The sequence below is a fragment of the Alligator sinensis genome, unplaced genomic scaffold (genome assembly GCF_000455745.1).
Source record: "Alligator sinensis unplaced genomic scaffold, ASM45574v1 scaffold708_1, whole genome shotgun sequence".
Classification (NCBI taxonomy): Eukaryota; Metazoa; Chordata; order Crocodylia; family Alligatoridae; genus Alligator; species Alligator sinensis.
In genome coordinates, this window is record NW_005842183.1 from 510,308 (window position 1) to 537,740 (window position 27,433).

The 27,433-nt window shown below is 48.3% G+C and overlaps 1 protein-coding gene across 1 annotated transcript in view; it reads left to right on the top strand.

The window, feature by feature from the left end:
- Positions 1 to 27,433, top strand: part of RTN1 (reticulon 1) — a 216,753-nt gene that overhangs the window by 93,780 nt on the left and 95,540 nt on the right. Inside the window, exon 2 of the mRNA XM_006026220.3 lies at positions 22,318 to 23,061. Coding sequence (XP_006026282.1) covers positions 22,318 to 23,061 — 744 coding nt within the window. The remainder of the gene's footprint in view (positions 1 to 22,317; positions 23,062 to 27,433) is intronic.

A 27,433-nucleotide genomic window follows, 5' to 3' on the forward strand; every position in this document is an offset into this window, starting at 1 on the left:
CCTGGCTGATCTGGAGATTCGGCAGCAGCCCAATCTCCAAATCAGATTCGGCCAAATCAATCTGGGACGGTGATTCAAATCACCCAATCGAATCACTGTCCCCCGAATCGGCTGGATCTGAATCCAAAGTGAATACTAGCCGCTTCGCACAGGCCTAGTTCGTAATGTTTAAGGGTAAGGACATGCTGACAATTTGCCATAGAGTAAAAGGAGGTGCAGCTTTCCTGCAGGTCAGGAGCTCAGTGGGAATCCTCTAGCTCCTTGGCAAGTGACACTGCCCGGCGGTAGCTTGGCCTTCCCTGAAAGCAGTGCTAGGTACTTAAAACATACAGGGTCAAATCTTCAAGGGATATAACATGAAATCAGCCAGCCTATGCTGGTTGACACCTGCTGTGGATCTGCTGTATACTCTGCCTCTAGTGTAAGAAGCTAACTTCTTTTTTTAATGCAGCTTCAAAAACTTCTCAGTATATATTCAGGCATACTCTGTGACCCACCGCCTCCCAAAAATAGAAATCACTTAATACAAGAACAAACAATGCCAGCCTTTCAAATCTCAGGCCTTCTGACTTGGCTTACTAACTCATTGGCTGTATGTAGCCCGTTCTCCTTATAGCATTTTTTGAGGCTGACTGCTTGCGTTTCCCTGTCTCCTTCGTTCTGCCCTCGTTCGAATTCTCACTTAGGCTGCATCTCTGCTACACGTTGTCTCCCAGCATTTCCCTCAATGTCTGCTGGAACTGCCTTCCAGTAGTAGCAGCCACTTGTGGACACTATGCTAGCACTCAACTTGTTGCTCTTAATGGTCAAGCCACATTGCTGGGAAAATGGTGTGGAAAGCTATAGGGGGGAAAAATAGTCAGATAGTTCCTGTAGCGTCGCTGCCCTTTTCTTGTTTCAGGTTCATGTAGCCGTGTCCTCTCTGACCTAGTTTCTGCTGCTTTCCCGAGGGCCCTAGATTGGATCCTGATTTGTGGCTGATTGTGTCTCATCTTCCGCTTCTGTCTGTTGGCTTGGAGGGCCTCATACGTCTGTCTGCGGTGGCAGTTTTACACAGGTGTAATCTCACCACCCCCCATGGAGTCACTGGCTTTACCCCAGCCCTGAGCTCCTAACTGCTAGCTCGCACAGTGATGGGATGTACCTGACACTTTGCTGCAGGTGACAGGCCTCATTACAAAATTAATTTTCCCCTTGAGAGCTTTCAGTGATCCTGGCTGAGCATTGTTGTAATTGTTGCTCTGTCTCTTGGACAGATTTATATTGCTGAAGCAGCTTAGACCTCAGGGGGAGCTCAAACAATGCCTACAACGGACAGGGGCCCGCTCTTGCAAAGGGTGGTAAAACAAATATGCTCCTTTTTAGGAAGTTTAGTCATGGATGACATGCATACAAATGTCAGTGCTTCAGCCTACCCTCACCGGCTGCTTATGTGAACTGGATCCAAATGCCTCCCTGTTGTAAGACTTACCCCTGCTACCAAGCATGACCTCCCTCAAACCAAGCTCTGGAGCTCCACTCTCCTGCTGCATTTTGAAGATCCTGAAACTTTAAGCCAGAGGCCTCCTCTCTCCTCTAATGAGAGCCTGTTTTTTGGTACGAGGCTGCAGCTCTCCTTGGGGGTTACTCAAGGGGCTGTTCTGGCCCATCTATTTTGGGTCCTGAATCAAATTCAGACCCTAGATCTTTACCCATCTTGGAGATCAGACCAGGCTGGTCTCTGCTCCTCTGCGCTCTGCCTCTGACCCTTCTGGCTTCCCTCACCATCTCTGGGAGGAAAGGTTTGGGTGTCTCCCCTCGCAGTGAAAGGAGCCAGCATTGACAGCAGTATGTCTGCTAGGCTTGGCTCCGTATCTACGCCATATCCCAAGGGCTGTTGTGTTCCACAGCAATGCATGAGGTTTGAATGTAGCGGTAATTGGGACCCAGCTCAAATCCCAAGCCTAGCAGTGTCTTGGGGCTGGAGGGGGTGGGATGGAGCTTGCAGGCGGAGCAGCAAGAGACTTTGAAATATATAGCTTGGCCTGACTTGGGTTCTTTCCCTGCTGGGTGGTGACAGAAACACCAAGCCATGGGGGAAGAGCTTCAGGAGAGTCTAAGTGACTTCGAAGCCAAAGTCTCCTATTCCAAAGTCTTTTAGGAGCCTTGAAAGCCTTATAGTGCTTAACAGTTTGCATGTATAAAGGTATGTAGCTGCCTGATTCCCACACAGGAGCCAGGCCCCTAAATACCTGCCAAAATGTAGGGCTAGCTAAGCCATTTTTGAAAATGTAGCTCAGGGGCTTAATTCACTTTGGTGCTTTCAAACAGTTTTACCCTGGGTCTCCCTGAAGTTTGATCCTTCCAGTGGCAAGGTTGGGAGACCAGAAGGAAGACTGCATCATCCTCCCGTCATTGCAGTTCAGTTGCCTCTGAGAAGTACATTGCGGCTTTGTGGGCAGATGTTTAGCAGGCCACGCTAGCCAGATTACCACTCTCAAGATTACGGGTGCAGTAACGGTGCCACGTGGGTCCGAGCCTGTCCCTTCATCCCTAGAGAGGCTTGGTTTTCAGTTAAAACTGCAGAGCGGTATTCGTACCACCTCCAGATAATGACCCTGAAATACGAGCTGCAGCAGCTCTGCGAGTTCCTATGTGGAACATGTCACACCTTCTTTTTAAAATAATAATAATTTTTAAAAATCCTCTTGGTGCTGCTCTGAGATTTCTGCTGATGAAAGGGACTCTTTTTCCTGCCCCTTATTTTTGGGCCTTCTGATTGCACTGGGGAGAGCTGTCACAGCGGCGCTTTACTGCCAGAGCAACTTTTTAGCACTGTTTGCTGAAGTGGAAAGCCTGCAGGCCAGGCATGCACTCTCTTTCCACCGGTGAAAACGCTGAATCATTTATTATCCGGCCGCTTTACAAATCAGGCTATGTACCTGTCCCCTGATTCTGGGAGTGAGAGTTGGGGTTGCTTTACTTCGCCAAGGGTTGGGCCCCAGGCAGAGGCCTGGATGCCTTTGAATAGTCCACGTGGTAATAATTATAGCTGTAGGGAAGGGCTTTGACTGGGCCACATCCTGTTCATCCCCAATGGGGTCCAGGATCAACTCCTCTGAGGATGTTTCTGCCAGTGACAATCTTGAAGGTTGCATACAGTCGTCACCCTTGTGTGGAGCTTGCCCGGTGCTTGCTCCATGCACAGAGCTCTGTGCAGAAGCCAGGGGACTCCATTTATACTGGAGCCGCTGGATCCTTATTTAACAGCACTGGATTCAGTGCTGCTGCTTGGAGCCAAGCAGTGCCTTGTGCTCGGTGCTGCTGCCCTCCTCCTGAGCACGTGGAGGAGCGGCGTCCTCCAATTCGTCCCTCCTGCAATTCCCATTCCAACCCGCAGGAAGCCGGCAGCACCATTGCTAGATTACCAGATATGTGTGTGGTGCCTCGGTGTCTCCCCACTTACACAGTGTAATGCTACTCTTCAAGGTGGGGTGTGATAATCTCATGTCATGTTATCTCCGCAGCCCTCCCACCAGGAGTGCCTAGCAGCTCAGCAGCACCGTGATAATTGGCCCAGCTGGTTTTCTGAAAAAGTGACATGTCTGCTGGCAAGAGTGTCGCCAAAACCCCAGTCGTGTCTTCTGGGATATCTCTGTTAGGCCCTCGAGTGAAAAGAAGATGAGGAATGATGTTACAATTGCCTAATGCATATGTAATGGCTTCCTCTTGACCAACACGTGGGATTGAACCTGAGCTGTGATAGTGTGAGCTCGGTGCCAATTGAGATCCCCTGCAGAAGGGGGATTTGTAACGTGTGCTCATCAGTGGGGTGCCAACTTCCTCGGCTCAAAGGAAGCCCATTGTGAGGCTCCTAGGGGTAGGTTGATCCCAGACAAGCCCTGACTTCTGCGATCACTGCCCCTGGACCAGGGAATTGTCTAGGGAGCTACAGAGCTAAAAGCATGAGCTGAAGAGCCAGGGCTCTGTAGCCTGGTGGTGGAAGAGCCCCCACCCCGTCCCCTGTGGACTGGGCGAGAGGAGGACCTGTGACGCTCACCACTAATTAACACAAGATGTGAAGAATTCAGGGCTTGCTCCACATCTCGTGAGCTGTCAGTCATCGCTCGCTCCCCGGAGGTCAACTGAGCTGCCCAGGTGCAAAAACAGAAAAACAAGAGGAGAATCAGACTTGCTGTTTCCACCTCCCTCATCTTTTTTCCTGGCCCATGGCTCAGCCCGTTCTTTCCCCACACTGCAGTTTTCCTTCTCGGCTGCTGAGATGAGCTCCATGAGAAGGATGGACAACTATGGCACATCTTTGTGGAGGATACAGCTACACAGCACAAGCCAGCACTTGGAAAGGCCCCTTGAAATCCTTTCCAAGCCTATGATTTCATGCTGCACCCACAAGCTCTTGACCCAGAAGCAGTGGCGCCATGTAACGCAACACCAATAAACTCCCAAAGTGACACTAAAGCGTCTACACTCCAGAACTAGGAGCCAGCACTTGTGGGGTGTCTCAGCATGACGGGGCCTCGTGTTGTACTAACTGAGTCTCATCCTCATGTGATGCCTAGTTTCTTTGTCTCAGGAACCAAAGCAAGAACAAAGGAATTGCCATTGACTGGGTCAGACCATAAGTCCGTCTTGCCCGGTATCCTGTGTTGCACAGTGGCATGGAGTGGGTGCTGAAAGGGAGAGTGAACAGGGTTTGACTAGGGGTTTTTCCACTGCTCCTCTCTCACTTGCAGCCTCTGGCATTTAAGGTCTAGGAAATTCTGATTCAGAGGCTGTGCCCCTCGCTCCCAGGCTCGATAGCTACAGATGTCCCTTTCCTCCAAGCATGTGTCCAGTCCCTTGTTGAATCTGGCTAAACTGTCAGGTGCCACCTCATCTGGTGGCCACAAGTTCCACCTTTAATGACACGCGGTGTTAAAAAAGAACTTCCTTTTGTTAGTTTTAAACTGACTACCTACTAGTTTCACTTTGTGAACCCCTAGTTCTTGTCTTCATAGATCCATAAACATTAGGGCTGGACGGGACCTCGCAAGATCATCGGGTCCAGCCCCCTGCCCCAGGGGCAGAAAGTCAGCTGGGGTCAAAGGATCCCAGCAAGATAAACGTCCAAGTGTTTCTTAAAAGAGTCCAGAGTAGGTAGGTGCTGGAGTCTATTCCAGGCCTTGGGGGCTTGGACAATAAAGAAGTTTTTCCTTATATCCAGCCTAAAATGGTCTTGCAGGAGTTTGTGACCATTGGACCTTGTCATCCCTTGGGGTGTCCTGGTGAACAGGCATTACCCCAGATCCTGATGCACACCCCTGATATATTTATTAACTCTTGTGAGAGTTAATAAGAAATTCCTATTGACTTTCTCTTTGCCATTTGGTATTTTGCAAACACTTATGTCCCCCCCTCAATCATCTCTTTTCTAAACTGAATAGACCTAGCTTCTTTCGTCTTTCCTTATACGAAAGCCCCTCCATGCCACTAATCATTCTTGTCGCCCTTCTGTGGGCCTTTTCAGGCTATGTGATTCGGGGCAGCATGAACTAGTGATCTTTTCATCTCTCCTGGTAGTCTCTTTGTTCCTTCCGTGGGTGGCGTGAGGAAATAATACCCAGAATTTAAACACAGTTAGGACTGCACTATGTTTCACTTATAGTGTCCACCAGACAAATGCCTCAAAACATGATTTCCAGCCAATTGCAGTTTCTCCTGGCCGTGCCAGCGTGCGCTGCGGCATGCTGTGCTAAATGTTCCACGCTGGTGGGGTTGTGAGAGGCCAGAAGAAAAGGAGTATTCACCTCTAGGCCTGGTTTGCAAGTAGTAAGTTAGAACGGGGGTTCCCAAACTGTGGTATACGTACCCCTGGGGTACACAAGGCGTCTTTGGAGGGGTACACGAGAGAAATTGTGGAATGGCAATTTAATTTTTATTATAATAATGATTGGCATTCAAAGGGTTAAAATACAAAGCTGGGGGGAAGCTGATAAATCTGGAAGGGGGTAGGAATCTGGAAGAGGGTATGCAATAAGAAAAAGTTTGGGAACCTCTGAGTTAGAACAAAGGGCACCATCTGCTGGCTGATCAGAGCCCTCTTATTGCTGCTAGGAAGGCAAGTTCAATCAAGTATGGGCTTAGGTGTGTGTTTGATCTGAGATGGTCTGCTGGCCTCCAATGTGTAAAGAACATGGAGACACAAAACCATCGATCAAACATAAGGGGTGCTGCTGGCATAGTTGTGCTGCTGCCACTTGTCCCTGGGATACGCCTGTGCATGCATGCTCCCCCAGGTGTGGTAGGGAAATGGGCCAGCACCTGGGCTGGACCAGCAGCCTTACCTGGGGTCCTGGGGCCCTCTTGAGGCTCTGGCAGCAGCGATCCAGGTGTGTGCAGCCTGGCTGGCGGGCAGAGTCTAGCTCCGACTGCCCAGGATCCGGTTTCAGGTGGCACACGCTGCCGCCACATGCATTGCACCGCTTTTTTCTTTCATGGTTTTTTTTTTTGACACCGTGATTTCCTGGTGTCAAAAAACTAGCCGCGCTGCAAATTAGCAGTGCAGCGAATGCCTGCATGTGCGGCGCGTGCGGTTTGTGGTGCCGCAGGTGGGTCTGCAGCGCTGCAAACCACGTGTGCATGCTCGTCTGGGTGTGCCCCCACAAATCAACATAGGAGGAAGGGGGAAAGGGGTGATAACGGTAATGATTTTGTTGCATGCTAGAAGCGCAGGTGACTGATAAGGGAAGTGAAAGGAATCAAAGAACTATCAATGGGCATATTTCAGAGCATAGAATTGAAAAGATGCCTAGGTCAGATGTATGTTCGTTGCCGGATGCAGACGGTTAGCTCATGAATAGTGATGCAGAAAAGCTAGACATGTTCTTCTCTTTATTTGGAATGAAATGGGAGGATCTGTCCATCTGTTATGATGTATGGATGAGGTCTGGACATTTTTCAGGAGTTGGAAAACAAATGTGAGGCTTTGGGAGCTCAGTTTATTCAGATTATAAGAGGCTGAGAGGACACTTGTTCACTGTCTAGGTGTTTACACAGAGAAGATACCTGATAGCGGCGGCTTTTTCAGTCTCTCTGACAAAGACTTTACAAGATCTGATGGCTGGAAGATAACATAAACCTTGAAATAAAACACAGCTTTCTAGCAGTACACGTAATTAAACATGGGAACCACTCATTAGGGGAAGTGGTAGGCTTACCCCTTGGAGACCTCAGCTTTCTACTCCCTATTTCAACTGAAAGCCAATGCTGCCTCTTGTCTGTGCCGTCCACGCACTCTCATCAACAGGTGAACGACACCATCTGGTTAAACCAGCCTCAAAGCTTGCACATGCAAGCGATTGTGCCTGCAGATAGGAGCAACCCCATGGTTCAGGTTTCTACCTGGGAAGCTAAGAACCCACTGGCTCAAACTGTATGCGCAAGTAGCCACGTGTCCAGTCAAAACTAAGGTGACCCTGCCGTTGGGAGCCATTAGTTGCAGGGGCACCCTGTGATTATGCATCATGTGAGAAGCCAGCAGGAAGCGAAGATCGAGTCAGATAGGTGAAGGAGTTGCAGTAGCGTTGCAAGGTCTCATTCTTGTCAACAGAAATGAGAAGCAATGTTCTCAAGTTGCAGCAAGGGAAGTTTAGTTTGGATACTAGGAAAAACTTTCTCACTAGGAGGTTGATGACGAAGCAGTGGAACAAGTTACCCAGAGAGGTGGGGGAATCGCCATCCTTGGAGATGTTTAAGACTCAGCTCGACAAAGCCCTGGCCGGAATGATCTAGTTGGGGCTGGTCCTGCTTTGAGCAGAGGATTGGACTAGATGTGACCTCCTGAGGTCCCTTCCAACCCTCATTTTCTATGATTCTGAGTGGGAGGTTCATTAAATTCGGCATTGGTTGGCAAGTGCATTGAAAGCTGTCTTGGTATCTCAGTTCTAGCAAAGCTTGCTTTTCTAGTGAAATGCACATTGTAAAACTGATGTTTTCCTATTTGAGCTTTCATTCCTTCTTTGAAATGTTAGTAAATTTTATTCTGAAAAATTATGAAGGCACCATACGCACTGAAACCTATTCTGCTTTTCCCCCAATTTCACGCTTCCGCATGTATCAGGCTGTCTGTCCATCTCTGGAACCCATTGCAATTGCGTTGCATGACCTGGCTGTGATCCGTAACTCACTGTATTGATAATGTGTGTATGATGTGAACTGCTAGTTATTTTATCTACCAGTCTTTAGCAATTTCCTGGCACGTGCAGAATATTCTAAATTAATCAGTGAATAAGATTTAACACCCCTCCCCTGTCTGCAGGAATTAGAATCATCACTTGCATTTAAATGAGCTATTTTTCTTGGTTATTATCATCAGCTAATTTTTAGTTCCTGCTCCACAATGTTGGCACACTTAATCATTCATTGATCACAACTGGACATCAATTGCCTTTTTAAATTAAAAAATTTGCCTGGTATTATTCTGTGCATTAGTTGCTTCTGTAGCTCCAGAGATCTAGCTGTGTAGAGAAGGGTTTTTAAACCCAACGAAGGGTTTTTAAACCCGAAAGCTTGCTAAAAAAATTTCCCCCAACTGTTTAAGTTGGCCTAATAGAAGGTATCATATTCTCCCAAAAAAGCTTGTCTGCCTCTGTCCTGACACCAACACGGTTACAACCTGCACCCCTGTAGCTGTGTAGAGAACATTTTGGCCATTCGCTAATTTAGCCTTGCTGCTATAACATTGTCTTTTTCCAAATCTTTTATTCTTTTCCATCACTGAACATGCATTTCATAAATGTAGTTTAGAATAATTTACAAGTCCCATTTTGCTCTGTGGTTATTTAGACATGCCCGTACTCTTTCTACTACGTGCAGGTGGTAGAATCGTAGACCCATTGAAATACATGAGAGTGTTACCATTAACTTCAATGGGGCCGGTATTCCACTCAAGGAACAGCATTCATCCAGTGTAGAGAAGAGCTCAAGACCGATGCACGGCTTAAACAGGCCCTCAAATAGCACTTAGATGGGACTCACCAGGAGCCCTGTATGAATGTTTTGCACAGGGGATGAATTTTAACCAGAGAGAACTCAACCAACCAGCCATGAGAGAAGGGGCAACTTCTTGTTGGAAGGACAGCAAAGGGGAGAAAAAGTTTGCAAGTAAAAAAGTGCCTTCCCAGAACATGCAAGTTTATGGAAAAGTCTTAAAATCAGCAGATTTCCCTACTGTTTTGGGAAGTGAACCAACACACTAGACAATCGCATTTTCATTTCCATCAGCCCTTTCTGTAAATATTCGGATATATTGTTTCTCTGAGGCTTATGTTACCAAACCTCCTGACTGCTCCCTCTTTCAAGCAGTGAATAGCTTTGCTTTCTCTGAATTGGCAGGTTGGGTTTTTGCAACATTGGAGGAAAAATCCAGATAGCAGGTTTTTTGCAACATTGGAGGAAAAATCCAGATAAAACCCTTTCAAACAAGACTAAATTTAATCCTGACACTGCCACCAATTACCACTGCTATTCACCGGCTGCACTTTTGCCTCTCCTTCCCACGGATATTGAACTAGGCCAATGTAGAGTATTGCTTAATCACTAGGTTCCGAAAACACCATTCTTTAATAAAAATCAAGTCAGCTTTTGTAGATTTACAGATCTTTCATAGCCAGACAAATAGCTCGTGTATTAATAGTCTTAATAAGATGCACTTCTACAGATGGCTTTGAAGTTTTAAAATCATCCCTTCTATAAATGGCTTTGCACTAAACCCAGTAATTCATTTTAGCACCACTCAATAGTTTTAACCCCACAGTGGCCCTGAGAATTGGCATTTAACATTGTGCTCTGTTAATATATAATACAGCTGACCCTCAGAAATAGCTTTTAATTTCATTTAAGGAGCACCAGTTCAAAGTATTGTTTCTGATCGAGCTGTGGTTTACAGAAGCATCGAAAACCTGATCTGGAATGAACAAGGAGTCTACTAAAATTAACTGCTACCATCAGCAATACTATTGTTAATATATCTTTTAAAATGTAAATCGTGTGGATTTGCCGGTATTTTTACATGGTTTAATTTTTTGTTTTTGGAAAAACAAGTCCTGAAATAAGGTGACTTATTTTCCATAGCATTTGCCATAGCTTATGATTCTTTGGGTTTTCTTTCATTCAAGTTATGACATTGAGCCCATTATGTCATTCTTGGAGTCTCTTACAAAAATATTAAGCAATCATGTTTTATAGCGCTAAAACCCACTTGCCTGCTAAGCCGAACCCAACAACTTTGATTTCCCTTTCACTAAGCTATTAATCAGAAGTCATAAGAGTTTCATGGGAAAGCCCATATGGCATGTGTGAACAGAGGTTCCTCCAACCCGTGGACAGAGGCTGGAGGAGCAAAGCAAATAGGGGGGTGTGGGTACTGTTTCAGATAAACTCTGAATTTTCTTTGATTGTATGCCTGTGCCTTTCTTCCTGTTGCTTCAGGAACATTTATGGAAAAATATTTTTGCTTGCAGAAAGAGGAAGTGTTGTGAGTAAGTGTGTGATATATGTTTCCATTGAGTATTCATGCCAGAAGGGTTGGCACAGCCATTTCGAATGCTCTTCGGATCTGATCCAAAGCCAGTTGCAATCAATAGGATTCTTCCCTTCCAATGACTTCAGTGGACTTTAGCTTGGACCCTGTTTACCTTTGGGAATCATGTACTAAGAGTACAGCTCTGAAAGCCTGTGACATAGAGAAACCAACCACTCGCCCAGCACAAACGGTAAATCACACCCGGCAGATACTGGCAGCAGCCATCAGGAATAATCCTCAGTCAGCGATCCCCAGGCTGAAATATGTTGGCATAAACAATTCATCAAATAATTTCAGCAAACACACACATTTGTGAGAATGCATGGCTGTTTAGGGATGATTTGCAAGGAGAAAAAAGGCAAATTCAGCAAGAAATCGCCTGGCTGTGAGCTGCTTGCCCATTGCTGGCTTGCTGCGGGGGGCTGGAGTCACCACCGAGTAACAGCTGTTCTCACACACCCTGGTAGCGCCAGGGCAGCGTTGGAAGTGGATGTTTGTTCGGCTGATCTGCCTTCTCCCCCCACACTTCCCTCCATTCCCATTTCACTATGCTCTTGTTTTATGGCCCTGTTCTCCTGTAGATTAAAACTGGAATTTACTGTTGCATCTCAGGGGACACAGAACAAGAGATGCCGTCCAAGGAAACACAGCAGAACGTATCTGGCTGTAACGCAGCTTTGCTCCCTTTCTATTCCAGGCTGCTCTGAGGCTATTGAAGCTTTGGACAGAGAAGCATCTGAGTGTGCTATACTTTACTTCACTGGCAGTTTTCCTTCCCTGTGCCCTGGAAGGTCACTGATTTCAGTTGGGCTCCAGCAGTTGTGCAGAAGCCCATCAGTGAGCAGTCAATAGCAAAAAGGTGGGTATAGTACATAGATGAGAAAATACCCGTGGGCAGGGGAGATGAACAAAACAACAGCAGAGACACCTGAGTTTGGATCAGCTAGCCAGTCACTGGTTCTCAACCTTTTTTATATTCAAGGCATCCCTCGTTAGACTCAAGGCAACTTAGTAAAACCGAGGTATGCCTCAGCTCTTAGCTTTAGCTCAACTTTTGATTACAGAAAAATAGCAGAGCAGTTCTTCTGTTGCAAAGAACTCAGATAGACCACAGAGCGTCCGAATGGTTTTGACATTCCTGGTTCCTACTTGAAAAATCTGGGTTTATCATGTGAATCACATGCGGGTGTTTGCATACTTGGCAGTGTTAATAGTGTGACATCCTGTAGCACACTTAAAAAGGATCTTGCAGCATTGTGGTTGAGAATCAGTGGCCACAGTGGTCTCAACAGTTGCTGGTGTCCATCAAACTAACCAGTGTGGCAGTTCAGTGATTTGTAGGCATCTTGGCAAAGAATCCCAGTCAGTAGAGGGCCCTATACCGGGTGCCCTGGGTGCCCAGTTTGAGATCCTGGGGTCTGGTTTGCAGAATTGCTGAGCGCACACATCTGTAACTGCTGTCTGTGGGAGCTGTGCACAAATGCTGCCTACTCTGAATACCAGGTCCTGAACATCTCAGCTAGGTCACCCACGTGTTAAGGAGCCTTTTGATTTTAATCTCTCTCTGCCTCAGCTCCCCGTCTGTAAGTGGGTTTAGTACCACCTGCTCCCCTCCCAGGGTGGCTGTGCAGACAAAGCACTTAGATAATAGAGTGACGAGCCCATGGGGAAATCTGTAATTGTGTTTTCAGAGCAGGCCTTCAGTCGTGGGCAGGAAATAAGTCATGGGGCCACACCTGAACAATGACGGGGTGTCAAAATGTTGGGTAGGGCCTTATGAAGTGAGCACTGCCCATCCTGCATGCTGAATGGTGCAAAGACCCTCCAAAATCAGTAGTGCAGGATCGTGTTATTAAAGACTGTTCTGGAATGCATTTCCATAGGGGGACCAAGTTCGTTCTGTGCAAGGAAACTTCGTTCTGGCGTGGCCCAGCTGTGCAGGAGTTGACTTTGCAACCTGAACAATGATCTCCTTATGCTGTTTGTTTTCCTTCCGTGTCATTGGACTTCTGTTTCATGTCCACAGCACGCAGCCAGAAAGCAAGGGACTGCAAATGACTTGCAGCGTGTGGTAGTGGAGAGCTATTCATACGCCAGAGTCACACTCGGAGATGCGGCACGATTCGGCACGCACGTGGTTAACTGGCTACCACTCTCCTATAGGCACCAGCATCGCTTAGTCAGCTTTGTTCCTATGCGTCCCAGTTCCACCAGCCCCTATACAGACCTGCCATTGTATCAGGCTGCTTGTCAGAGGGGATCTGGCTGTTCCTGTTTTCCGAGCTGACCTTTATATTAATGTATCAATTAGAGAGTGCTCCTGGTTTTATAATCCAATTAGTGCCATCCCCAGGAACTAAAAGTGCAACCAGGAGCATTAGAGATTAAATGTATGACAACAGGCAGGAGCTGGGGGGGCTGGAGGGGGGAGGCAGGACGTTTAACCTTTTCACCACCAGACTGCAGGTTCGGTGGCATACGCAGAATGTAGCTGCCAGAGGCCTCCTGGGGTTTGCTGGGCACTGCTCCAAGTGCTGAAGCTCTTCCTCCCTCCCCCTGCCCCTGATAATCGAATCTGCTTGCTAGATGCTTCAGTCTTCCTAGTTCAGGTCCTCAGCCCAGTCTTGTTCCCCGCTTTGACAGCCCCAGAGTCTTCCCATTGCATGCCAGCCTGCTTTCTAATGGCACAGAAGTGTTTTCCCCCTCCACCTAGTCCCCGCCTGGCCCTGACCCTACTCCTTCTTCCATCCTCCCTTTCGCTGTGAGCCAAACCTGCCTCTGAACTTCTCCGGATGAGAGGGCTGTGCAGTTCTGCATTTGCACCCGCTTCCCTTAGAAGGTTAGTAGTTAGAGCACTAGCCTAGATCTAGCATTAGTGCCTGCATCCTCCTCCTAGGTAGGTATGTAGTATAATGGCTCTGTTGGCGTGGAGTCACAGAGTGCCTGCCCAGTGAGTTAGTGTAGAGTACCGGATGTGCTTTAAATTCATGCCCTCCCTTCTTTGCTACCTGTCTGGTGAAAGCAAGCTGGTAGCATCCCTGTGCCTTACTTCTTTGCTGGCAGAACAGGGCTGACAGAACTTCTCTTGTGCTTTGAGTGTGTAGTAAAAGGTGCTGAGGTGTTGTTGGCTATGTGAGTACCTGAAGTAGACAGAAGCAGAGAAAATGGGACTGAATGTGAGAGACCCTTTAATGCATTCCTCTACCCTAGGCAGGATCAGCTAGAACGAAAGCATTCCTGACGGCTGCTTGTCTAACTTGATGCACTCGTGCACTTTCCACCACCTCCCTACCTCAGTGCTTAACTATCCCTCCAAGTAGAGAAAGTTTACCACTTAAACCTCTCCTCTTGCAGTTTGAGCCCAGGACTTGTCCCGTCCCCAGCGGACATGACAAATAGTTTATAACTTCCTTCTTTGTAGTGATCTGTTACTTGTTTGAAGACTGCTTTCCTGCCCCCCAGTTTTCTCTGCTCTCGACTGAACAAACCCAGTTCTTCCAGTCATTCCTCCCAAAATAAAAATCTCCAGGCATTTTTGTTGTTCTCTGAATTTTCTCCGCTCGGTTCGTATTCTCTGGAAATGCAGTACTCAAAACTGGGCAATGGGCACACTACACCGGGGCCTTACCCTGTGCAGAGTGGAATAAGGGGATTCCTTCACAGGCCTTGCATACAGCCCATCTTTTGATACATTTCTATATTTGGTTGATTTTTTTTTTCCTTCCCCCCCCGCCCCAACAGCCTGACATTGTAGACTCAAGTTCAGTTTTGGATCCGCTATCACCCCCAGCTGCTTTTCTGTGAACCACTGGCTAGGCAGTCATTCCCCAGTCCGGATTTGTGAAGTTGATTATTCCCACCATACTGTACTTGGCCCTAGTCCTTACTGTATTGCTTCCTATTTATTTCAGACCATTTTCCCTCATTTATTAAGATCATTTCAGTTTCTAACCCCATCCTCCAAAGTCTGTGTAACTCTTCTCAGTTTGATATTGTCTACAAATGTCGTAAAGTATATGCCCTCTTTTATCATCCACATCATTAATGTGGTACCAGATGAAGCCCAGTAAGTACCAGACCCAGGGCAGGCGCTGATAGAGGCTCACTTGAGACATCCAGTCTGAGATGGAGCCATTGACCTTTGAGGATGCTTTTCCAACCAGCTGTGCATGCACTTTACCTTAGTTCCTTCTAGACCATGCATACAACCCAGACCATATTTCCATCTTTCGTATTAATAACAGCATATGGATGCTGTTAAACAGCAGGCAAAGTGTTTATAATTTTTAGGTCCAAAAAATGCTTTTGGCTGTAAACACATTGATCATAATTTTGTCAGCAAAGAGGAACGGAAAACGTCTGACTTGTTCCTGCAGCTGCGTCTGCCTGTTCTGGTGGCGCCTGCCCAAGGAACCGCTGTGGAGGTAGGAGGGGGTCGAGGGGGTGCTGTTAAAAAGCCAGCTGAAAATGAAGCTGCAGGCTGGTGGACTATTACCCCCAGAAACATCTTTTCGGTGGAAAATTGGTGTGCTGACCACATGAATAGTCCTACAGGAAATATTCAGTTCAAGAATTTTGCTTTCTCACTAGAAAGCTGCAAAGTTGGGACAAACTTTGGCTTCTGGGGTTTTTATTTGACTTTGAGCAGAGGCATGCCTACCCATAGTGTGCCCTGGGCAGTGGCAGTACAATAGTACAGGAGCAACGACCAGAGGTTGGCTGCTTCTGGGAGAGACGTCACCTCTTTTTTTTTTATCACAAACATGGGTGTGGAGTGGGTGTTTAAATACTGACTTCTTCAGCAGCATGCACAGTGGCTGCTGGAGCTGGAGCTGCTTCAGGGAAGTTGCAGGGCGTTATGGGGGGTGGAGGATCGGAGGGTGAGGTGTCCCCCTACTTCCACTCCAGTGCCTCCTTAGGCAACACCCATGGTTCGTGCCCTTCTTGTTCACCCACCCTTATGCTACTGGTTTTGGTTCGGCTTCATCTGCATTCATTTTTGGTTTTTCAATGGAATTGTATGTGGAATAAAAGCCAAAGCATTTCTGACCAGCTGTACTAAGGCTCTCTTCCAACCGGTACAACACTGGCCTCTTGCAGAAGGGCTCAGGCATCTGAGCACAGTGTGGTAATAGGGTCAGGGTCTTGTCACATGTTCACTTGTGACAGTTGCAGGTCATGGGAATGTAGTAACCTATTAAAATCAGGACGTGTTCAGGAGATGACCTGGGCCTGAAAGGGTACAACTTTGCCATGCCGTGAGAGTACTTAACACATGCTAAACGGCTTGAACATGTTTCTGCTTGAGTTTTAACTGCACTTTGTAAGGGTTAAGTTGAAGGTGTGACACCACTCCTAGGTCCCCATCTCCACTTTGGCAAGAAGGCCATAAAGTGCTTATCAGGTTCATGAAAGATGCTCATGGAGGGTGGAGTTCCCCATGTAGGAAGTGCATTCGGAGCAAGGCCGAGGCTAAGCGGGTCGGGCTGGACTAGTTCCTTGATCCACCACTGTCAGGTTAGCTCCTTAGAGCCAGGTGTTGGGTGCTGTACAGAGCACCTCTGAAGCTGGGGGAAAAAGCAGCCTGGGGATGATGACATACAACTTGATTTGCGTTCCCCTAGCGTCCAGGGCTGGATGGAGTGCACAGTGCACCATGGATCTACCTAGTGTTTGTGGGCATATTTTCCAGATGTTCTGCCTCTTCTATTGGAAAGGCAAAATGAAGAAAGTAATGCTTTTTCTGGTCATGGCTAAATGATGACTGCAGGGGATCCTAACTGCAGAGATTTGGCTGTGAGAGGGTTAACGCTGTAGTTCTGCCCCAGCAGGGTGAATTTTGCCCCCTCTCCCCCTCCTGGAGGCTGGAAAAGCAGCAGCCCTCTTGCAGCACTGTCTCCATGCTTGTCTGTGTTCCAGCAAGGAAAAATCAGCCCTTGCACCTCAGTTTTGGATGGCTGGTTTTTGAGGAGAAGGGTGTGTTTACTTGTATACTTATGTCATATACAAATAAATATGTTCTCATATACTGGGGTAAATCCAGAGTAATGCCAATGAACTTGGTGAAATTATTCTTGGTTTATAGCAGTAATAAAAAGACGTAATGACCTACAGGCTACTATAGGCAACTGTAGGCAACCCAGGCAACTATAGGCCAGTCAGTCTCACCTCCATCCTTGGAAAAGTCTTTGAAAAAATTATCAAGGCTCACATCTGTGAGAGCCCGGCAAGAAAAATTATGCTGAGGGGAAACCAGCATGGGTTCGTAGCAGGTAGATCATGCCTGACTAATCTAGTCTCTTTTTATGACCAGGTTACAAAACGCCTGGACACAGGAGGAGGGGTTGACTTCATGTACTTAGACTTCAGGAAGGCCTTTGATACGGTATCCCACCCCATACTAGTGAACAAGTTAAGAGGCTGTGACTTGGATGACTACACAGTCCGGTGGGTGGCGAATTGGCTGGAGGGTCGCACCCAGAGAGTCGTAGTGGATGGGTCGGTTTCGACCTGGAAGGGGGTGGGCAGTGGGGTCCCGCAGGGCTCGGTCCTTGGACCAATGCTCTTCAATGTCTTCACCAGCAACTGGGACGAGGGAGTGAAATGTACTCTCTCCAAGTTTGCGGATGACACAAAAATGTGGGGAGAAGTAGACACACCAGAGGGCAGGGAACAACTACAAGCAGACCTGGACAGGTTGGACATATGGGCGGAAAACAACAGAACACAATTCAACAAGGAGAAATGCAAAGTGCTGCACCTAGGAAGGAAAAATGTCCAGCACACCTACAGCCTAGGAAATGACCTGCTTGGTGGCACGGAAGCGGAAAGGGATCTCGGATTCCTAGTGGACTCCAAGATGAACATGAGTGGCAGTGTGACGAAGTCATCAGAAAAGCTAACGGCACTTTATTGTGCATCAGCAGATGCATGATGAACAGAACCAAGGAGGTGATACTTCCCCTCTATCGGGTGCTGGTCAGACCGCAGTTGGAGTACTGCGTGCAATTTTGGGCGCCGCACTTCAAGAGAGATGTGGATAACCTGGAGAGGGTCCAGAGAAGGGCCACTCGTATGGTTAAGGGCTATGAGGAGAGACTGGGGCACCTGGACGTCTTCAGCCTCCGCAAGAGAAGGTTGAGAGGCAACCTTGTGGCTGCCTATAAGTTCATCATGGGGGCACAGAAGGGAATTGGTGCGGTTTTATTCACCAAGGCGCCCCCGGGGGTTACAAGAAATAGTGGCCACAAGCTAGCAGAGAGCAGATTTAGACTGGACATTAGGAAGAACTTCTTCACAGTTCGAGTGGCCAAGGTCTGGAACGGGCTCCCAAGGGAGGTGGTGCTCTCCCCTACCCTGGGGGTCTTCAAGAGGAGGTTAGATAGGCATCTGGCTGGGGTCATCTGAACCCAGCACACTTTCCTGCCTAGGCAGGGGGTCAGACTCGATGATCTATTGAGGTCCCTTCCGACCCTAGCATCTATGAATCTACATTGATGTGGTACTTGGCAAAGAAAACTTTGCTAGCCCGATCTAGCAAGCATGCAAACTTAGGACATGGAGAGGCAGCAACTTGTCCCAAATCGTACTGCAAGTCCATAAGAAGTTCGGGTGTTGTCTGCTGCTAGGGACAGGCTGTCCCCTAACTGCTGTTGACTCTGAGATCAGCATCCAGGTAGCCTTCCCCCTATTCATTTGTTAAGCTTACCTGTATGGCAGATCAAATTGTCAGGTGTAATGTGCCTTACACTATTTTCACAGACTAAGCAGAAAGTGGTAATTTGCACAGACTGAGGAGAAACCTTTTTTCTGTGCAGGCGCAGACTCCCATTCTGGCTGGCATGTGCAGAAGACTGTGGGATGATGTCCTCAGGCCTAGACTAGGCACCTTTTTGGGAGCCATGCTTTAGCTAAACACCAATTCTTGAACTCAGTAGAGGGGCAAGTGGGTGAAATGTAATAGGTTTGAAGAGTCAGGAATTCAGACTACTTCATCTTTATGGTTCCATCTCATTTAAACTTGAGGGAGAATCTCTCAATCTGTAGCTGAGTTCTGGCAAAATACTTGTTGCTAATTTTATTTTCCAAACAGGAATTAGCTTTCTGAATACAGACATACAAAAAACTAGAACTCTTGGTTTCAAAATGATACCTTTTATTAGACCAACTGGAAAATGGCAAGAAAATTGTCCTTTTCTGCAAGCTTTCGGGATCAAAGTTCCTTCGTCAGGCTCTGGGAAAAGTGTAGATGGTACAAGATGGTAAAAAGTCCCCATAAGTAGGAAATAAACTTCATTTTTGCACAGAGGGAGCTGAAGATGGAAGGCTGTCCCGCTAGGTCTCTGAGAGTGTCTTTGTGAACTGTGTTGAGTATCACTTTGATGTGTTGATCAGGTAGGATTCCTTCCCTGGAGGTGTCAGATGGCAGGCAGGGAGGTAAAAAAACTTCCTTGTTCTGCAGTGAAGTTTAAAATCCAAAATCGGCTAAAATTCGGCATCTTCCATGTTTCAGGGGTGTACGGCTACCAAGTACACCTCTGAATACAGAGGTATTTATGCCTCCCCAGCACAGTTTACTGCTATTTATAGCACTTGTTTCTCCTTGAAGAGCATTCACCTGCAGTCTGGTTGTAGTTTAGCAACTTTTGATTTTCTAAGGAAGGTACGAACATGTGGCTTCATCATTCCATTGCCGTGACCTCCTTTTACTAGTGAATTGAAATCCTTTAAATAGTAACAAATCTGTCAAGACCTTTAGGGCAGGATAGAAACTTTCCTAGTTACCAGTAGTACCTGAAGACAGAATTAAATGAATGAGTCTATCTACACTATCTTCTAGTTATCCTATTTCATAGAAGGCAGAGAAAGTTCAAGCGTGACCTCTGGCTGGGGTGCCTCATTTGTTGGTTATACCACTGTTTATCATCTTCTTTTAAAACTTTGGCCACATAGTTTGATGCTTAGATGAGGCCCGAGCGCATCTGAACCTCTTTCCATCAGAAGCTGATCAGTCTGAACTAGTCTGGACCCTCCAGCTCGCCCGAGCTTCACTTGTGGCCCTGAAGGCCTGGCAGGTCTGGAAACAAGGCCCCTGATTTTGAAAGCTGGGAACTGAAAAGTCGAGACACTTATAAATAGAAGTCACTTGTGGAAAGAAAGAATTTAAGCAACTTGGCAAGGGCCACAAAGAAGGTCAGTAGCAGAGAGCGGACTGGAATGTGGGAACTGCGAACAATGAGAGAAGTAGCAAGCAGTGTTTGCACCCAGGGCTGGGCCAGCGTTAGCACTGACCGCCCGCCTTGTGCCTCCTCTAAGTTGGCACCTGGGACAGATGTCCTGCTCGCCCGCCTCCACTTGTGCTACTGCTACAGTCCCCCAAGCTGTGCTCATATGACGTGCTTGTTTAGTATCTGTGAGAGCTGCTTTTTCCAGGTATTTTTACTCTTACCATTTATCTGTGATACAATTAGCACCTTGCAGTCCCAGCTGAGACAAATGGCACCGAAGGAGACACAAGTATGAGACAAGGGTTGTTGTTTTTTTGTGCTATCTTTTAGTGGACAAGCTGCATAGTTGAGAGGAACATTGGACAAGCTTTGGGGCGCAAAAAAGCAGAAGTGTCTGGGAAAGAGCCAGACAGGCTGAACTAAATAACAGGAAAGCAATGGCTTGCGTTTAACTCCAGGTGAACAAAACCATTCTCTTAAAGGAACAGAGCTGGCTGTGAAGTAGGAACAAAGAGAGGTGACCAAAGATATGACCCAAACAAGAGAAATGCTGGTCCATGGGCTGGATCGAGCCCTGTGTGTCAGAATTAGGCCCTGGGGTCCAGTGCCACCACCTCTCTGCCCCACATACCTCCCTGCCCCAAACTCACTAGCGGGGACCAGAAGGGTTTGGGGGAGACCTTGTTTCCCCTAGCGCCCCCCGGAATAACAAGGAATAACGGTCACAAGTTGTTGGAGAGTAGGTTTCGATTAGACATCCATAGGAACTACTTCACAGTCAGGGCGGCTAGGATCTGGAACCAACTTCCGAGGGAAGTGGTGCTGGCTCCTCCCCTGGGGGTCTTTAAGAAGAGGCTCGATGCCTACCTGGCTGGGGTCATTTGAGCCCAGTTTTCTTCCTGCCCAGGCAGGGGGTCGGACCTGAAGATCTACAAAGTCCCTCCCGACCCGACTTCTATGATTCTATGATTCATACTGGGATTGGGGCCTGGAGGCCTGGTGCTACCCACTTCTTGCCTCCATATGGCAGAATTGGGCACCCCGTCCCACCCCTATAGGCCAGGAGGCCATCACCATCCCCCTCCTGCCCCCATGTACCAGGATTGGGCTCCGGGGGGCCTGGTACCACCTCCATGCACTGGGATTGGGCTCCAGGGGCCTGGTGCCACCTCCATGCACTGGGATTGGGCTCCAGGGGCCTGGTGCCACCCCCTTCTGGTCCCCCACACCAGGACTGGGCTGTGGGGCCTGGCATTGCCTCTGCCCAGCCCTGCACACTGGGATTGGGCACCCAGCCCAGCATTCAGGGCTCAGGGATCCCCATGGGTCTGGAAAGGCAGCATGAAAGTGGTGGCGCCGCTCTCCTGCTGCCAAATTTCTGGACCCCTGTGGAGCCCCGGGATCCAGATGACATGGCATCCCAGGCTGGATCTGGCCCACAGGCTGGGGGTTGAGCCCCCTGATGTGGAAGAACAAGACCATTCAAAAGGGAAAAGGGTGGAGAGTTATGAGCCTGGGGCCTAATTATCAGGAGAATTGAAGGGGTCTAAAGATCACATCAGATCAGATCAGATCCTATGGGTGCCTAATAGGATCTGCAGAAGGGCCGGAGCAAGTTCAGCACCTAACCTCTGCTTGCTCTCCCAAACCGGCTTCAGTAGAGCGCAGGTACATGTTTCACTCAGTGCCTCTGGGCATCTCATGGGGTCCCTGCTTGCATCTTTAGCTGCCTAAATATTTTCAAAGATCAGCCCTTGGACTCTAAGCAGACAAGACAGACAAACAACGAGTGGAAACAGGCACAGGGATGTGGAGTGACTTGTCTAAGGACATCTATCAGCTCAGTGGCAGAGCCAAGAATAATGCCCCCCATTTGAGGCTGAAACAAATACCTTGCCCACTAAACCACATGGGTTCTGCACGTCCAAGCAGTGCAGCAGCTACTTTAGCTCCAGTGACAGTTTGGGCTTGTTAGGCCCAGATCCTACTCCACCTGCTAGCCACCAAGGTGGACTTGGTTGCCTAAGTGTGATCCTGTTCCACCATGCTTGAAAACAGTTAACACAAACGGTGGTAGGTCCTGCTTTTCCTTGCTGTTTTTTGTCACCTAATCTTAAGGCTAAAACAATGTTGTGTTACAAAATTAAATTCGTTATCTGTTTTTCAGAGACCCAAGTAGGGTGGAATAGGATCACGCTTGGGCATCCCATAAGGGGAATAAGATCTGGCCCTTGCTGTCACAGGTTCCAAGTTCGGTTGCCATGAACGGAGGTGCGGTGACTGTGGGTGTGTTTGACCATGGCAAAATGACACTCAAACTAGGCTACACATGCGTAGTGTTCTGTGTGTCCTTTCACCTGTGTGTATGTCGTGCCAGGAAATCTTTCACCTTTTTCTCTGAATTAATCTGATTGCAGATTTATCTTCCTAAAAGCTGCTGATCCTTGGGGCAAGTGTGCCTTTACTGACAGAACAACTGAAGGCCCCGTTCACTTTTTCACTGTGTGCTGTTCCTGTGTTTTGTTTTAGGTGACCCTGCATCCTCCCACTTCTTTGATTACACGTCTACAAAAGCCCCGAACGGAGGCGATGCATCCTTCTATACTACTCTGATTTCAGATGTCCATTATACGACTCCACGGGATTCTTCCTACTTCACAGGGATTTTGCAGCCAGAGAATAGCCACGTCATCTGTTCAGACAGCACAGAAGGGTTTAGCACGCTGGGGCACGCCATTCAAGAGGTGACTGGGTTTGAGTCCCACGGCTTGTTTAGCTCTGATTCAGGAATAGAGTTGACTCCCGCAGAATCCACCGACGTCAACAAAACTTTAGCGGATCCCATGAAAGTAGAAGCTTATAAATATATTGACATAAGCAGATCAGAAGAGATCAAATACCAAGCAAAATGCGAGACGAGCCCAGAAGACAAGAGCGCAGGCTTTCTCGATAGGTCTCCTGCGGCGTCGGCCAAGCCGAAGCACGGTTCCACCTCTCTGAAAACTGCTTTTGAGGAGACCAAAGTGGCCAAAGGACAGAACTTACTGGAAGAGGAAATGTTTGGTGACCATCAGAGTGCCTCGCTGATCACCTCGCCGGTCAAGATCACACTCACCGAGACAGAGAGCACAGGAGAACCTGCTAGCAAGGAGACAACTATCCATAAGCAAGAAACAGGTCTGAAACCAAGCCATGAAGTGGTTCCAGTGGTGACCGTGTCAGAGCCAGAAGATGACAGCCCAGGGTCTGTCACACCACCATCCTCTGGCACAGGTAAAATGGCTGGTACCCATTTACATTTAATCCTAGCAGCACTCAAGTTAATAGCAACATTTCTATTGAATTTAATTGAAGCCAGGCTTTTGCCTGCTGTTTATAAATAGCCCCTGCTTTCTTTGCTGCCACATTACCTGCATTGTAAAAATAGCACCTGCTTTCTTTGCTGCCACATTACCTGCATGCATTTGAAGGTCTCTTCTGTGCAGAGGAGAAGGGCTGTATAGCCTGTGGCAGTGCCACCCTGACCCAGCTTTGCTGGTTCTGATTCAGAGCTAGTTGCCAGGGGCACCTCAGCTTGGTGCAGCTTTGAACCATACAGGCCTGCCTGTTCTGACCAAAAGCTGTGGCCTGATTCATAAAGGTGCAGAGCTCCAGCCGCTTCTCCAGTTGGAAGTATAGGTGCCCATCCCCTGTAGAGAACAGGCCTGAAGGCTCATGTATTTATATCCCGCCCTATTCAAAAGGATCAGAGCAGCTTACAGTGAACAGACAGACATCCTACAGGCAGGAAACAATAGATTCCCCAGACCATGTCTCCAAAACTTGAGATCTCCAACTCCCCATCCCTTAACTACCACTTCCAGGCCTGAAGCCCCATGCCAGAAAACCCTACAGCTAATCCCAACCATGCCTTCCAACCACCACCTACATCCGGGTATTAGAAACTTCCTATTTCTTCCATTTCTTGTCCACCCACTCCCCTGCCTCGCTCCCAGGGAAGATCCCCCTACCTTCTCCCAATGTGCCTTCCGAGCCTGCATCCCTTTCTCCTCTAGAAGGGCTGTGACTGTCCCACAATGACACACTGCTCCTCCCCCTTCTCCAAAAAACACAACATTAAATTCAAAAAAGAAACAGAAAGACCCTAAGGGGCAGTGCTAAGGGCATGGTTTGGTGGTGCCCACCCAGGAAGGTCTGCCTACATGGGCCTGCAGAATGGCTGTGTCGTCCTCCTCCTATTCAGGCACTGAGATGGTGCCTTGCCCGGCCCTGGGGGTGGGGACAGGAATGATGACAGTAGATCTTCAGCCCAGGGAAGATTTTACTGCTCTTTGCTCTGCTTGTGTTGCAGCCAGTATGGGACGGGGAGAGCAAGCTGGGTACTGTGATTCAGAAACGCAACCGGGAAACACACCTGGGCGCCCCGGGCTGGACAGTTTTCTACTACAGCTCTTTATTGGGCACAACGTACTCACACCCCTAAACCCTTACCCGTTGTGTCCAACCCACTGTGCCGACCTGTGGAGAGCAAGGGGCTCCTAGCCTGCATGCACAGCCCTGCTCTTCTCCCTTCCTTTGCATCCCTGAGGTGAGACCGTCTCCAGAGACCATGCGAAGGCTGGAAAGGCCTTATTGTCCACTAGCACAGCAGGGCACTGGCACACCTTAATTTAGAAACAAGGACTTCCGGGTGTAAGCAGGACCAAAAGCTAAGGATCAGGAAAGGGTTGGTTACACCTGACCCTGGGAGACCACATAGGGGGAATATTAGAGACAAGGAGTTTTCCCTACCCCCTTGCATGTGTCCAGCTCATCCCTGCTAGGGATCCTGGGGTGAGCACATAAGCACCTACCAAGAGCAGACTGAGCTGCAGCTGTGTTGTTCGCCTACCAGCAGCCAGACGAGGAATTTGGAGGCTGCTGCTGCTGCTCTTTTGTGGGGTTTCTTTTGCCCTCTGAAGCACTGAACATTGGCTGGAGCTTGGGTGGGTCTTACTCATATAGTTAGAGACACATTGATGGGCAGATGTGGAAACAGGAAGGTTTTTCTTTAGGCTAGATTGGTGCAGACCATGGGGATCCTAGCCTTCCTCCATAGCATAGGGCATTGCACTTTCCTAGGAACACCTGAGCATGTATTCATCCAATAATTTCTCTGCTGTTGCAGTGGGAGAGCGTTGGCAGTGCCTGTGGGTAGGGGCATTTCCCCCTCTGAGGGTGTTTGGTGGCTGTAATGCATGAGAGGGGCTGGAATGGGCAATCTGGAGGCTCTTTGGACACACGGTTGCCTACAACCACAGGGGACCAGACCCGATGGCCCAGGACACCCCTTTCAGTTCCCTATTCCTGTATTCCTGGGATCAGCTCCAGGCTGTAGCATAAAAGAAGGCAGGGTAGATTTACACCTTATAGGCTAACTAAATCAGAGTTAGTCTATAAGGTGCAAATCTACCCTGACTTCAGCCTAACATGGCTGCCTACCTCTCTCTCTCTGTGGTCAGAGAACTTTGCATTGGTATTTGACTGTAACATTTCAAAGCAGAGCAACAGGGAAAGCTGCTTTGTGAATTGCCTTCTCAGTTCTGGAGAAGAAAGGGACCTGCACAGATGCAACTCCTTCGTAGGCATAGGACACAGGCTGGGAAGGGGACATGCCTAATTGTGGGCTAGTGAGGGATTGCCAAAGTCAGGGCACTGGCAGCATGGAAAACTTAAGAGATCATTGCAAAGATTTCAGCCAGGACCTTGTTAGGGGGGGTTTCTAGCTGAGTTATGGGAGAGAAAAAGTTGAGAACCACTGGTTTGGGGCACCCTGCTCTGTCGAACCCATGGCATCACAAGCAACTATTTTTTTGAAAGGAAAACACACACAGTCTTGTAAATAGGATCTTTAACATGCTGCTCAGTGGGTCACCTTGCCATGGGCACAGTCTCTTCCATGTTGCTGGCCTGCCCTAAGCTTTGACAGTATTATTTCATCCCTCTTCAGAGGCACGTTTATAGTACCACAGTACATGAGTGCCTCCTAATCCTTAATGCCCTAATCTAGTGATTTTCAACCTTTTTTCATTTGCCCATCACTAAAAATTTTGAATGAAAGTGCAGACCCCTTTGGAAATTTTGAATGGAGGTGCGGACCCCTTTGAATTGTAAGTGTGGGTATTCACGTACTTTTGATTGATCGCAGTCAAGGTTCCCTCTAAGGTGTGCGCACGTGCGGCTGCACACAAACTTTTTTAGGCCGTGCACCCGCCGGGATAGGAGCTAGGCTGCGGCATGGGACATTTACAGAAGGTAAGCTCCTCCCCGAGGCGAGGCAGAGGCAGGGGCGGGAGCCTGGTGCAGGCTCCGCCAGCTCCAAGGAACTGCTCTGCTCCCTCACTTCACCTCAGGGAGTGAGGAGGCTGGAGGGTGGAACAGTTCCCTGGAGCCACCGGAGCTTGCGCCAGTCCCCAGCCCCAGCCTCCAGCCCGCTCTGGGGAACTGCTCCGTGGATTCCACCGGCTCCAGGGAGGTTCTCCACTCCCCAGCCCTGATGCCATGTGCCTCCTTGCTCCCCAAGGCAAAGTGGGGGAGCGGAGCAGAGTCCCGGACCCAGCGGAGCCCATGCCAGGCCCCAGCCCCCACTGCCTGCCCCGGGTGAAGAGTGAGGAGCGTACCTTCGGTAGGTGTCCCACACTGCACCGAAGCAGTGCGCTCACAGACCAAAGCGGCGCGCTTATGGACCAAAGCAGGTCCGCTTACGGACCGCTACTCCTTAGAGGGAACATTGATCACAGTCTTCTTTTGCAGAGCCCTTAGACAAAGTGTGCAGACCCTGAGTTGTCTGCAGACCATAGGATGAAAACCACTGCCCTAATCCCTACAATGGAAAGGAAAGCACTTCCCTCATTCCAGTGGGATTAGGGCAGTGGTTTTCACTGGATCTAGCTCGCCTAATGTCTCTATAAATTGGGTGCTTTAGTGGACCTTTTTGGTGCTGTTATCTAATCGCGACTGATTGCAGAGCTAGGTCCAAGTAAAGTGCTGTTTCCTCCAGTAAAGCACCCCCTTTTTTTTTAACATCTGTAAGCAGCCAGAGTAACTTACAGTCCGATTTTTAGAGGTATTTATTGCAGCACCTACCAACTATTAAAAATCTAGCCCTAAGTGACACAGGGATTCTGTTACAGATAGCCATTAAAAGTAAGACTCCCTGATCCTCATCTAATGCCCTCAACACTTAACCATGCTTTCTCTCTGAGCTCCAACATAGACTACCTAGGACCATCACATCAGATAAGCATCCTCCTTCCCACTCAGAATCACAAAATCATAGAAAATTAGGGTTAAAAGGGACCTAATATCTAACCTAAATTTCCCTTGCTGAAACTTGAGCCCATTGCTCCTTGTTCTGTCATCTGTCACCAGGGAGCTAGAGAGGATGTAATAACAGCCTTTCAGTCTTCTTTTTGTCAGACTAAATAAGCCCAGTTCCCTCAGCCTCTCCTCAGAAGTCATGTGCCGCAACCCCTGAATCATTTTTGTTGCCCTCTGCTGGACTCTCTCCAATTTGTCCACATCCTTTCTTGGGGGGTGGGCAAAACTGGGCACAGTATTCCATTCCAGATGTGGTCTCACAAGTGCCAAACAGAGGTGAATAATC